The sequence below is a fragment of the Raphanus sativus genome, chromosome 1 (assembly GCF_000801105.2).
Source record: "Raphanus sativus cultivar WK10039 chromosome 1, ASM80110v3, whole genome shotgun sequence".
NCBI classification, from domain to species: domain Eukaryota; kingdom Viridiplantae; phylum Streptophyta; class Magnoliopsida; order Brassicales; family Brassicaceae; genus Raphanus; species Raphanus sativus.
Window position 1 is genome coordinate 24462533 of NC_079511.1, and position 12591 is coordinate 24475123.

The 12591-nt window shown below is 36.7% G+C and overlaps 1 protein-coding gene and 1 long non-coding RNA gene across 3 annotated transcripts; one reads left to right on the forward strand and one right to left on the reverse strand.

Moving 5' to 3' along the window:
- The first annotated feature begins 1318 nt into the window (after positions 1-1318).
- On the forward strand, positions 1319-8009 carry LOC130496514 (uncharacterized). Of its 2 annotated transcripts, XR_008935673.1 has the most exons (7): positions 1319-1446; positions 1788-1880; positions 1968-2165; positions 2593-2713; positions 2801-2893; positions 3184-3232; positions 6434-8009. It is a non-coding gene; the product is annotated as an uncharacterized LOC130496514 (long non-coding RNA). The 2 variants fall into 2 exon arrangements; XR_008935671.1 differs by lacking the exon at positions 6434-8009 and having other exon boundaries at positions 3184-4232.
- On the reverse strand, positions 7775-12591 carry LOC108861352 (myrosinase-binding protein 2). Its single transcript, XM_018635195.2, has 8 exons — positions 12455-12591; positions 11382-11554; positions 10593-11300; positions 10031-10504; positions 9450-9956; positions 8857-9360; positions 8312-8767; positions 7775-8210 (listed from the first exon to the last, which is right to left on the reverse strand). Exons 2-8 carry the CDS (start codon positions 11523-11525, stop codon positions 7956-7958), a joined length of 3048 nt encoding a protein of 1015 aa, XP_018490697.2. The 5' UTR covers positions 11526-11554; positions 12455-12591; the 3' UTR covers positions 7775-7955.

A 12591-nucleotide genomic window follows, 5' to 3' on the forward strand; every position in this document is an offset into this window, starting at 1 on the left:
CAGACTTCCATCCTTGAGGCCAAGAATGTTCTGAAGGAGGGAGTATTGTGACAGGAAACTCACAATGTCGGTTTCTCCATTACTAAGCTTTCCATATTTCTAGTTTTCCTTTTCATACTTAGTTTTATATCTTATTTTCCTTTTCATAATAGTTAAACCTCCTCTTCGTTTGCTATATATATGTAGCCTAAGGACACTTTTATATTCACACAATCAATCAATGAAGCTTTCTTAAAACCTATTGCTTATCTCTCAAATTACTTGCTAAGTTCATACAAAGAACTTCGCGCATCATACGAACTCTGGTTTTCGAGTTGATCCTTCTACCTCAGTGATCATCTCCTACACCTTTGTTTAGCCGTTCTTAGAAACCACAGTAGGATTCCTAGCTTGGGATTTATCTATCCGGAATTCCCGTCTCACGTAAGGAATACCGGTCAAGCATTGATTCATAGGGCGATTCAGGTAATGCAGTCACATGGGAATCCTCATAAAACATGTAGAATTGTCGTTTGTAGAATTATCTGTAATATTTCTCGGTTTATAATAGCTTAATCATCCGGCGTTAAAAGAAAGTCATAAAATTTTTTCCAAACCTAAAAATAGTTACATAAGAGTATATATACAAAAAAATTAATAAAATAATTAATAAATTATAAATAAATTATATAGTTTTTAAAACATTCACTTTTTCAATGTAATACGATTTTATAACATAAATATATAACAAATTCAAAATACTTATTCAGATTAAAATTTGTTTATATTCGAAAAATCCGTGTTTTCGAAGCACATATCAAAATCTTGTTAGTGTTCTAAAACGAGTCTGATCAGCTGGTAAAATATTATCCGATTTCAGATTGTGTTAAAATTGAATCTAATTTTGAAACCAGTTAAATTTATCAAATTCAGTGATCTAATTTAATACCAAAATCTGATTTTCAAGATAGTCAAATTTAAACGATTTTATTTATAAATCACATTAGTTATGATCTAATTACAATCTAATTTAACACCATTTGTTTTGATATTTATCTAATTACTCTATAATATATTCTATATTTTATATTTACAAACATATCATATAAAATTATATAAATTAGTTATATACTTTTAGTTAAATAAAAATTTTAAAACTAGGACCGATCCTCCCGTTGATCAAATTACATTGGTTTGCATGTAACCGTAAGTACTAATGTAACAAGATCAGACATGTGACTCTTAAGAATTTAGGACCGGTTCGATTGCAAAATAAACCGACTCAAAATTAAAATATAACCGTTAGGAGAAACGCGTGTTCTCGATCGAAGCAGACTCTACATAACCCACCCCCACTCGATCAAACGTTTTTTTTTTGTTGGTATTGGCTCTCTCCTCTTCTATTTTCTTTGAATAGTCTTCTTATCAATCGTCGTCTCCAAAGTCCTTGACGTTCTCAGATTGTATGTAAGTGGTTTCAATCGCTGTAAATCGTGAATTTGTATCAAGATTTCTAAGTTGCCCGTGAGATTTTTGATTTTTGATTTGGTTTCTAGGGCTTCTAATCGGTTTATTTATTGTATTGATCTTGATCGGAGTTTCTTTTGTCTCGTTAGATTGAAAACAATCCGACGACTGGTTTTAGTTTCTCGCTCGCTCGTCGTCTTTAGTTTATTTTAGGGTTTCTAATTTTCGTGTAAATTATTTCGCGATTTTGCATTTAGGGAGCTTATTCTAATGCTTCTGTTCTTTTTCTTTTCTGAAATACAGTTGATAGTTACTTTGAGTGTCGTGTCTTACTCTGTCAGGTTGAGAAGAATTATATTGAGTGCTCTGGTTCGTTGAATTGGCATAAGGAAAGATTGAGAGAGCTCGAAACGAAGATTACTTCATTGCAAGAGGTATGCATGTCATAAAGCACTTGTCCTCTTTGTAGCACTTGTCTTCATTGTATCTTAATATTTACTTGTTTTTCTTCATTTTGAAAGGAACTCAGCTCGTGCAAAGATGCAGCAACTACGACTGAAGAGCAATACAGTGCTGAGCTTCTCACTGTGAGTTTTCAAAGACATGTTACAGATCTACCTAGTTGTTGCTTAGTCCAAAATTGAGAAGTATGAAGCAGAAATTGAGAAAACTCGGAAAACAGATGAACTAACGCTTGTACCTTTCAGCAGTTTCACAAGGTATGACTCTTCTGCGAACAAGAAATGTTCATTTTGTCAGGCCTTTGTACAGCCACGCAAAAACTGGGTATAATTGCTTTTTAAGGTTACTTGTTTGCTATATATGCTTTATCAAATTGAGTTAAAAACAAGTACACGTATGGATTAGTAATGTTGGTTGCTTTAAGATATGCACTTCAAATACAGATTTTATAGTTTCCACCAGTGATCCTTTCCTACCAACATGTCTGTCTTTTGACCACAATATAAGGGCCACAAGTTTTATGACTTCCGCGCTGTTTCTAGAATGTTTACAGTAGCGAATTTAGAGTGTTTATTTAATTCATGAATTAGCTTATAGTGGTTGTGAAGTATGGTTTTTGATTGCCGTTGTGCTCATGGAACGATACGATCCTTACATGTATCTTTTGAAAATCCTTTATTCCAGAGGGGTTGACGTTTCTGGGACCAGCAACATGATAGAGGAAAGCCATGAAATAATTTCCAAGGTTCCTGCTGGTGTGTCAGGAACGGCACTGGCAGCATCACTCCTACGTGACGGATGGAGTGTGAGTTTCAGTCTTACTATACTAGTCCAGTTCATCAATTTCTCAACTCTATTAGTGGTGTATATATCGTTTTTCTTGTTTTTGTAGCTGACCAAAATTTATGAGAAGTATCAAGAGGCTGTTGATGCTATGAGACATGAGCAGTTAGGTCGAAAGGAAGCGGAGTTGATACTACAACGGGTATGAACTAACTAACCTTTGAGGTTCAAGTTTAGATGTTGGTCTTATCTATTTTGTTTTCTTTCTTTTTTCTTGTTTTGGTCTTTGTTTCGCTTCTAATTTTCCAACTAGTTCACTTTTCTTTTATATTCCTGTTAACTTATGCAAGACTCTTGGGCTTGTTGGGTCGAAACCTGATGGAAATTTTTTAGGTTTCCTTCTCGTTATAGCAGCGTCTCTGGATTTGATATTTTTACTAAAATGCTGGCCTTGGATCTACTAAAATGCTGGCCTTGGATCCTGCTTTTTAGGTTTTATTCGAATTAGAAGAGAAAGCGGGGTTCTTCCAAGAGGAAAGAGGTATGATTCAATTCTGTGCTCCCAATTATTTCATTCATTCATATCTTGACTGGTTACGTTGGCTAGAGTTTACGTTGTATTCCTCTTTCTGTTTTCCCGTTTTGTTTTGAAGCGAGGTTTTCGTTTTGAGATACTTTGTTACATGTCTTGGGGGATTTTCAAATCAAACATTGTTTTCTTTTTTGGTTTTGTTTTGATGTTTTTGTTTTTTCACTTGAAACCCCAAAAAGATCAATAGGTACACACTAATCTAATAGTGTTGTACCAGATTCTTTATTTGGGAACATTGTCCCGTTGTTGACTCTATAAGACCATCATCCCCTAGTAAGATTGGTAGTGTATGTGATAAGGAAAGATGTTAGGGGATGATGGCAAATAAGACCCACCCAGCTCTATGGTCTTTAAAGACTTTACTTACCCACGGCTTGACTCAAAAATCTGTTTTCAGATGTTAGAAGGGAGACCCTATGGTTTGAAAAAGTCTTAAAGACAATAAGACTACAAACTGAAAACAGATTCTTGATTGGGAACATTGTCCCGTTGCTGCCTCTATAAGACTATCCCCTAGTAACATTGGTAGTGCAGGAAAGATGTTAGGGGATGGCAAATAAGACCCACACGGCTCTATGGTCTTTAAAGATTAAAAGACTTTACTTACCCACGGCTTGACTCAAAAATCTGTTTTCAGAGGGGAGACCCTACGGTTTGAGAAAGTCTTAAAGACAATAAGACTACAAACTGAAAACAGATTCTTGAATTTGGGAACATTGTCCTGTTGCTGCTTCTATAAGACCATCCCTTAGTGAGATTGGTAGTGCAGGAAAGATGTTAGGGGATGGCAAATAAGAGACCCACACGGCTCTATGGTCTTTAAAGATTAAAAGACTTTACTTACCCATGGCTTGACTCAAAAATCTGTTTTCAGATGTTAGAAGGGAGACCCTACGGTTTGAGAAAGTCTTAAAGACAATAAGACTTCAAACTAAAAACAGATTCTTGATTGTGTACTACTACCCACGGCTTATAAATTCTTTGTCTTTAGACAGATTCAATGACAATGGGACAGAATCTGTTTTCAGATATTAGAAAGAGAATTGGGTTAAAAAAACTTTGACGGTTTGAGAAAGTCTTAAAAGTCCACACTGTCTCTATAGGTCTTAAAGACAAGAGTCGTTACTTACTTACCCACGGCTTGACTCAAAAATCTGTTTTCAGAGGTTAAAAGGGAGACCCAACGGCTTTAGAAAGTCTTAAAGACAATAAGACTACAAACTGAGAACAGATTCAATAGTCTTAAAGACAACAGACTATACTAAAGACCCACAGCTTGACGGATTAAGGAAGTCTTAAAAGTCCACACGTCTCTATAGGTTTTAAAGACAAGAGACGTTGCTTAATTACCCACGGCTTGGCTCAAATTCAGATGTTAGAAGGGCGACCCAACTGTTTCAGAAAGTCTTAAAAACAATAAGACTTCAAACTGAAAACAGATTCTTGATTTGGAGGCTTGTCCGATTCTAAGAGAAATTCATTGGACGATGGCAAACAAAAACACACGACTCAATAGTCTTAAAGACAAGAGACTGTACGAAATGTTTCCACAGCTCTGACAGTTTGAGAAAGTCTTCAGTCCATACCGTCTCAGTAGTTCTTAAAGACTTCACTCACCCACGGCTTGACTCAAAGTCTGTTTTCGGATAGAACGGAGAACCAACTCGGTTCGGTTTGAGAAACTCGTAAGGACAAAAAGACTACAAACTGAAACCCTCTTGATAAAAGACTTAACGGTTTGATAAAGTCTTTAAAGTCTAACAAACTGAAAACAGATTCTTGACTGTATCACCCACGGCTTATAAAAGTAGGCAATGGATCGATGAAAAGACAGACCTTTTGGATGGAAACATTAAATACAATGACAGACAATGACAGTGTGGGCAGTTTTAAGACTGGATGGAATATTAACGACCAGCTGCTTAGAACATGTCATAAGACAAGTTCATTGACAAATAATAACCACACGACTCTGTGGTCTTAAAGACAAAAAAAAAAGAATTTACTTACCCACGGCTTGCCGCGATTCTGTTTCCTGAATGAGATGGAGTTTAACGACACGAGAAAGTCTCAAGACAAAGACTAAGAGCTGAAAACAGATTGCTTATCTTAAAAGATTTGTTGGATGGAAACATGATCGGAAAGATATTGACAATGGGGCAGTTTCAAGACTGGATTAACAACCAGCTTCTTAAAACAAGTCATTAGAGGATGATGGCAAGAGACCCTTGTGGTCTTAAAAGACAATTACTTACCCACAGCTTGACTCGAATATGTTTTTCAGTTACTTGAATGTGAGATGGAGCTTAACGACAGCCCCACAGCCGGTTTAAGTAAGTCTTAAGACAAAGACTAAGAACTAAAAACAGATTCTTGAAAGCAAGTACTTACACCCCCGGCTTACAAGAAGTAGACAACGGATCTGCTTAGAATATATGTCATTTGAGCATGGCAAATGACACCCACACTACTCTTATGGTTTAAAAAGACAAAAGACTCGGCTTGACTCAAATCTGTTTTCAGTTACTACTTGAGTGAGATGGAGCTTAACGACAGGGGTTTGAGAAAATCCTAAGAACTGAAAACAGATTGCTTACCTTACTACACCCACGGCTTACAAAAGTAGACAATGGATCGATTAAAAGACTTGTTGTTGGATGGATACATAATAGGCAAAAGACAATGACAAATAACACCACACGACTCTTATGATCTTGAAGACAAAAGACTTGAACTACCCACGGCTTGACTCAGATGTGTATTTCAGTTACTTGAATGAGATGGAGTTTAACGACAAGAAAGTCTTTAAGATTTTAAACTGAAAACAAGTCTTGACTGTACTACCCAAGTATCTGTTAAAGACAAAAGGTTATATAGCCTTGTAGGTAGGTATTCAGCTTTCAGCTTGTTGGAAGGATCAATCGTTTTCTACCACAAGGCTTATAAGTGGGGCTTTTGTTGGATGGAAAGAAAAAAAGAGAACGACCAACAAAACTTCAAAATACTACAACATATTAAATGTGACTCTTAATTGTACCACTTATGTCATGAAGACAAATAATAATTCATGATCTGAGAAGGAACAGAGGCAAGCAAGGGGCATATACTACTTGATTTAAAGACTAACTTTATTTTTTTTGATTTTCTCAGATTTGTGCTTCAGAAGGTGTGTTCAAATCGTTAGAGATTCTGAGGGAGATTTCAAGTGTATCAGACTTCTGCGACAGGTATATGCTTTTCAAACCTCTTTGTAATCAGTTGAGTCTCATGTAGTTTATAGTTTTTATTTGCTCTCTGCAGGGTTATCCATTTAATCCTTTCGATTTCCTCTTTGCAGTTTTTATAATTGAACTTTGGTTTTTGTATGAGAGCGTCTTGCATTTTACATTATGCATCAATTTTTGGTTGTATGTGCCATCTGCATTATGCACCTTATACACGTTTCCATTTTGCATTTTGCAATGCATTATGCATCATGTCTTGCAGTCTTATAGTTAAGTTTGGATGTTTGAGCAATTATGACATTCTAGTAAATTTATAAATTATTTTTATTGTTGTATGAGCGTCTTACATTTTACATCATGCATAAACTTCGGTTGGTGTATGCACATTCTGCATCATATCATATACACTTCTGCATTTTGCATTTTACAATACATTCTGCATTATGCATCATGTTCTTGCAATTTTGTTGTTAAATTTGAATGTCTCATAGATTTATGACATTATAGATTTATGTCTCATACTCTGTAAATATGCTAACACGATGATCAAAAATATATTTGGTATGATACTAGTGTATGTCATTGCCTCTATGATATTTATTTAAAATCTATTGAATCGTGCTGTATTTGTTTTTTGATGTTAGTTTTCTTGATAAAAATGTTTTATGAGTCTTTGTAACCTTCTAAAGATGATAGAATTAGAATATGTCAGATTCAAATATTCAATCATTATTCATTAGACATATTTTTTGAATTTGAGTTTCTTAAAAAATGAATCTGTCTTGATTTTCTAACATGGTCAAATGATATACCATCTTTACTTTAAAATAAATGTTTGGAATAGTTAAGTGTGGTAAATTAGTTGTTATTTTCCTAGAAATATATGTTGATACCTAATGAAGGTTCGTCTCTGTTTATGATTGATAATACATGTTTAATGTTTTATGAGTATACTAGGTGGTTGCCCGTAATTTTACATGTATAAATATTATATGAAAATTATATATTATAGTTATAATTTTTTGATTTAAATAATAACTATAATTATAAAATTTTAAATATTTCAAAATCAAAAATTTTGGTATTTTATAATTTTTGAAGAATTTTGAAATACATTGAAAATTATATAAATACTAATTTAAGTTTTCTAAAGTATTTTTATGACATAATTTTGATTAATACAAATCTGAGGATTAATGAACAAAAACTCCTTTTATTAAAATAATCTCTATGGTAATGAGCTAAGCTAATGATAATCAAATTCTAATAAACGCAAAACCCCTTTTATTAAATTCCACAAGCGACAACACAAACATCACACTCCACAAACATCACACTCAAGCACAAACAGAAAAACATAGCCATCAAGAGGCCTCAATCCACCAGTAGGCCTCTGACATAACTTTATTCATATTTGGAAATCAAAGAACCAACCCACAACAAGCTTTTCATTTGGTGACTGGTGCAACATAGACTCCAATTTGATGAACCCAATCGCTAGCTTTCCCATGGAACCCAACGATCTTGTTACCTTCTTCCTTAAGCTCAACATATTCTCCACCGGTCATTCCAAATGGTTGTGATACTAGCTTGTTAGTCTTGAATACCAAAGACGTCACCACTGTCACACCGCGTCCCTCTGCATGGATTTTATCATAGTAGACACCCACAGACGTAATGTACTCACCATCCGTAAGCTCAAACTACAAAAAAAAAAATAAAGATAAGAAAGTTTCAAGAATTCAAATCTTGAGAAACATATATAGAACTTAGATAACACTTAGAGATGAAGAGAGAAAGCTACCGTTTCAACTCCAAGCGCCGATTGTTTCCCATGACCATCGCCAACAACTTTCTGAGAGCCATTCTCGTACTCGACCGCCACGAAAGATACACCATCATTGTTCTGTCCTACTTGTATTTTCTTAACGCCGTCGAAAGCACCATCATCCCATGAAGCTCCTTCATCACCACCTACTGCTGTTAGCTTCTTGCTTGGTTTCAACGGAGTTGAGGCGATAGGAGCGAAGTAAGCTCCGAGAGAGTTGAGATGAGTGTCTGCGAACCCATGAAAGCCGACAATCTTCTTGTCTTTCACTTCGAGTAAAATATCTGTACCTTCTTCTCCGGGAAGTTTTTCAAACCCATAATATTCTGAAGTCCTTGTGTTGGTTATGAACTCAATTCCGACAATCTTGTTGGATGAATTGGACCAACCTTTCACGGACAGGAGATACTCGTCGGGATGACTTATCTCAAACTGCAATGTAATGAAAAATTCAGTAATCTCTAGCGAACATTTTTATAGAAAACGTGACGGGAAAAAAATAAACATATAATAATACTTACAGTTTTGATGGAAGATCTAGCTCCTTTCACACCATGGGCCGGTCCTTCCTTTGTCTGTCCCTTCTTGACATAATCGAACCTGATTTGCTCAATCACTCGACTAGATGCAACAACTATCTTAGTCACACCATCGTGATCACCACTGTCGTCCCATTGGTTGCCGCCCTTTCCTCCTTGTGCGTCAAGTTTTTGAGGACTAGAACCATTGCTGGATCCACTTCCACTGCCGTCAGGGCCACCAGGTTTAGAGCCAGTGTCGAAGTAAGCTCCGATGGCATCAATAGCATTCCCACCACGTCCATGGAATCCAATAAGCTTGCCTCCATTTTCACCTTTGAACTCGAACTCTGTTGCCGTATCATACTTCTTACCGAAGAACGGAGAGGTGTAACCTTTGGAGGTTGTGAAGTAAAGCGATGTGATGAGCGTCGTATCATAGTTGTAAACATGTTTGTAGCTTCCACCAACTTCCGTGATACTATCGTTTGGATAGTCAACCGAAAACTGTAATTTCATTTTTTCCATTATAAACAAAACGTTATTAGTATATATACCAAACCAATTGAATATGGTATCAAACGTCATTTTTATACCTCTTCTAGCTTCCCGCGAGCTGTCCCGTGCTCAAGGATCTCAACTTTACCGTCCTTTAAGTATTCGATCTTGATATAAGTTATGCTATAGTCATCTGCTCCCACGGTCACTTTCTTCACACCTTCGAAACCAACATCGTCGAATACATTTCCCTTGTCACCACCAAGCGGTCCCTTCTTCCCAGGGACATCAACAGGTTTAGGTTTCGGATCGTTGGTACTAGGCTTGCCTGCATCACCATCTCGTGAACCGGTGTCAAAGTAAGCTCCAATGGCATCAATGGCATTACCACCACGTCCATGGAACCCAATAAGTTTTCCACCATTTTCACCTTTGAACTCGAATTCTGTTCCCTTCTTCTCACTGTCGATGCCGAATAACGGAGAGGTAAATCCTTTGGAGGTTGTGAAGTAAAGCGATGTGATGAGAGTCGTATCATAGGTGAAAATATGTTTGTAGGTTCCACTAACGGCCGTAATACTATCGTTAGGATAGTTTACTGAAAACTGTTTATTAGAAACAAATCTATATTAGTAACGAACCAATTGAATATAGTGTAACAAAAAGTCGCATTTAATACCTCTTTTAGTTCCCCACGACTTGTCCCGTGCTCACGGGTTTCGACTTTTCCATCCTTCACGTATTCGATCTTGATGTAAGTTACACTGTATTCATCGGCTCCAACGGTAATTTTCTTCACACCTTGGAAACCAACATCGTTGAATTCTTCTCCTTTTTCACCACCAAGAGGTCCTTTCTTCCCAGGGACATCAGTTTGTGGACTGCCTCCTCGTGAACCGGTGTCGAAGTAAGCTCCAATAGCATCAATAGCATTGCCGCCACGTCCATGGAATCCTAGAAGCTTTCCTCCATTTTTACCTTTGAACTCGAATTCTGTTCCCTTCTTTTCACTCTCGATGCCAAATAATGGGGAGGTAAAACCTTTGGAGGTTGTGAAGTAAAGCGATGTGATGAGTGTTGTATCATAGGTGTAAACATGTTTGAAGGTTCCACCAACGGCTGTGATATTGTCGTTCGGGTAGTCCACAGAAAACTGTATTTTATTTTTCATTAGAAACAAAACGTTTAATAATAATATTAACTGATCAAGTCGCACAGAGATATTTTTTTAGTTATTTTACCTCTTTTAGTTCCCCACGAACTGTACCATGCTCACGGACGACGACTTTTCCATCTTTTATGTATTCGATCTTGATGTACGTTACACTATATTGATCTGCTCCGACGGTTATTTTCTTCACACCTTCGAAACCAACATCGTCGAATACATTTCCCTTATCACCACCAAGCGGCCCTATCTTTCCTGATCCATCAGGTTCTGAGCTGTCTTGGCCGGAGCCTGTTCCAGTACCACTGCCGCCGGCGCCTGTTCCAGTACCGCTGCTGCCGGTGCCTGTTTCAGTACCGCTGCCGCCTGTTCCAGGACCGCCGCCGCCAGCTCCAGTACCGCTGCCGCCGCCTGTTCCAGTACCGCCGCCGCCTGTTCCAGGACCGCCGCCGGCTCCAGTACCGCCGCCGCCGGCTCCAGGGGGATCAACAGGATTTGACCCATTGCCGCCACCGCCGGTTCCAGGGCCTCCAGGTTGTGGTTTGATGGGAGCAAAGTGAACGTCGAGGGAGCTGAGAGCATTGCCGCTGGTTCCAAGAAACCCAGCGATTTGGCTACCACTTGGTGCGTCAGCAGAAAAGTAGTTCTGAGTTTTGTTTCCGTAAGGCCCATACGTCTTCTTGTTCGTCTTAAACGTTAACGCCGTTATAAGGTCTCCCGAAAAAGTGGTTTTGTAGTAACCAGACACATTTGTTATGTACTCGTCCGTGCTCAGTGTGAACTGCCATTTAAAAAAAAAAACAATGTTTAATAAGGTGGTGAAACAATCTTGAAGCTAAGATGTTAAAACTGTTTTACTAACTCCGTCTGATCTGGTGCCGACAGTGCCACGACGCTGGGACTTAAGGTTAGTTCCCACGTATTCCACCTCGATGGATCTGATGACGTCATCAAAAGTAAGCTGAACGTTCTTCACCTTGGTGTGCTTTCCATCGTCCCAAGACATCTTGGCCGTTAAGATCCGTCAGATATCACCTGAGAATTATATGTGTTAAAAATTACATTTACTAAAAAGGAAGTTTATACTTTTCAAAATAAGAAAACAATTTAAAAAAAAAAAATAAGAAAACAATTACTCAAACCATGATTAGTAAGATAGTTTGATCATCATCGCTAGATCTATAATAGAATTAAAATACTATTAAAGTTAAACACAATTACTCTAACCTTTTCCGTTGGACACTAGGACCGAAAGGATCACCTCAAATAATAAATAGTACACATATTGGCAGATTTAGAATATTTGTTTTTTTTTCTTGACGACGAACGCCTATTCTATTATTCAAACTTGAGATGGTCTGGTTATCCAGACCGGAATAGAACAACCAATAAAAAGTAACTTCCTATTTAGAATATAGAATATTTGTTTATGGGGTCATTATTGATCAATTAGCATTAAATTATTTATCATAGATAAAAAAAATTCTGAAAATAAATTTAAACATACTAGTAATATTATTAGTTATTTTAACAAAATAAAATTTATATAATGACAGTAATTTATTTTTTTAGATTAAAGTGAAAAATGATAGAAAATAACCCCTTTCACAAAAAGGACAAAATGATAGAAATTTTTTTTGCAATAAATACTGAGAGCAATTAATATCTGGATTAAAATGTACCACTGGTTGGCATCAGAAGAAAAAAAAACAGAGTATGATATAAAAGCACAGTAAATTAAAAATATAATAATAATAGTAATTTTTTCACTAAAATAATAAATTTCATTGGGACAATATTTGACATCAACAAAGCCACAAATGTTTTTGTTTGATGAAATCTTAGCCACCAAAATCTCTGTATTTTCATGGTCAGTTCTTCCTATAAACTCGAAATCGAAAATGAAGGAGAGAGAGAGAAAGAGAGAGAGCGTACTTGAGTGGGAAGATGGATGAGAAGGCGAGTGAATTGCAATAATTAGGGGTGGCCTATGGTTCGATATTTATTGGCATCTTGGCGATAAGGTTAGTTAACGTTTCTTATTTGTCACATGGCGATATTAAACATTTTTT

What these genes read in the sequence shown, in the direction of transcription:
- LOC108861352 (XM_018635195.2), bottom strand. Translation starts at nt 11,525, where the DNA reads ATGTCTTGGGACGATGGAAAGCACACCAAGGTGAAGAACGTTCAGCTT. An exon ending in TCGGCACCAGATCAGACGGA is followed by an intron (nt 11,301 to 11,381) that starts GTTAGTAAAACA and finishes TTTAAATGGCAG; the next exon opens with TTCACACTGAGCACGGACGA. An exon ending in CTAGATCTTCCATCAAAACT is followed by an intron (nt 8,768 to 8,856) that starts GTAAGTATTATT and finishes ATTACATTGCAG; the next exon opens with TTTGAGATAAGTCATCCCGA.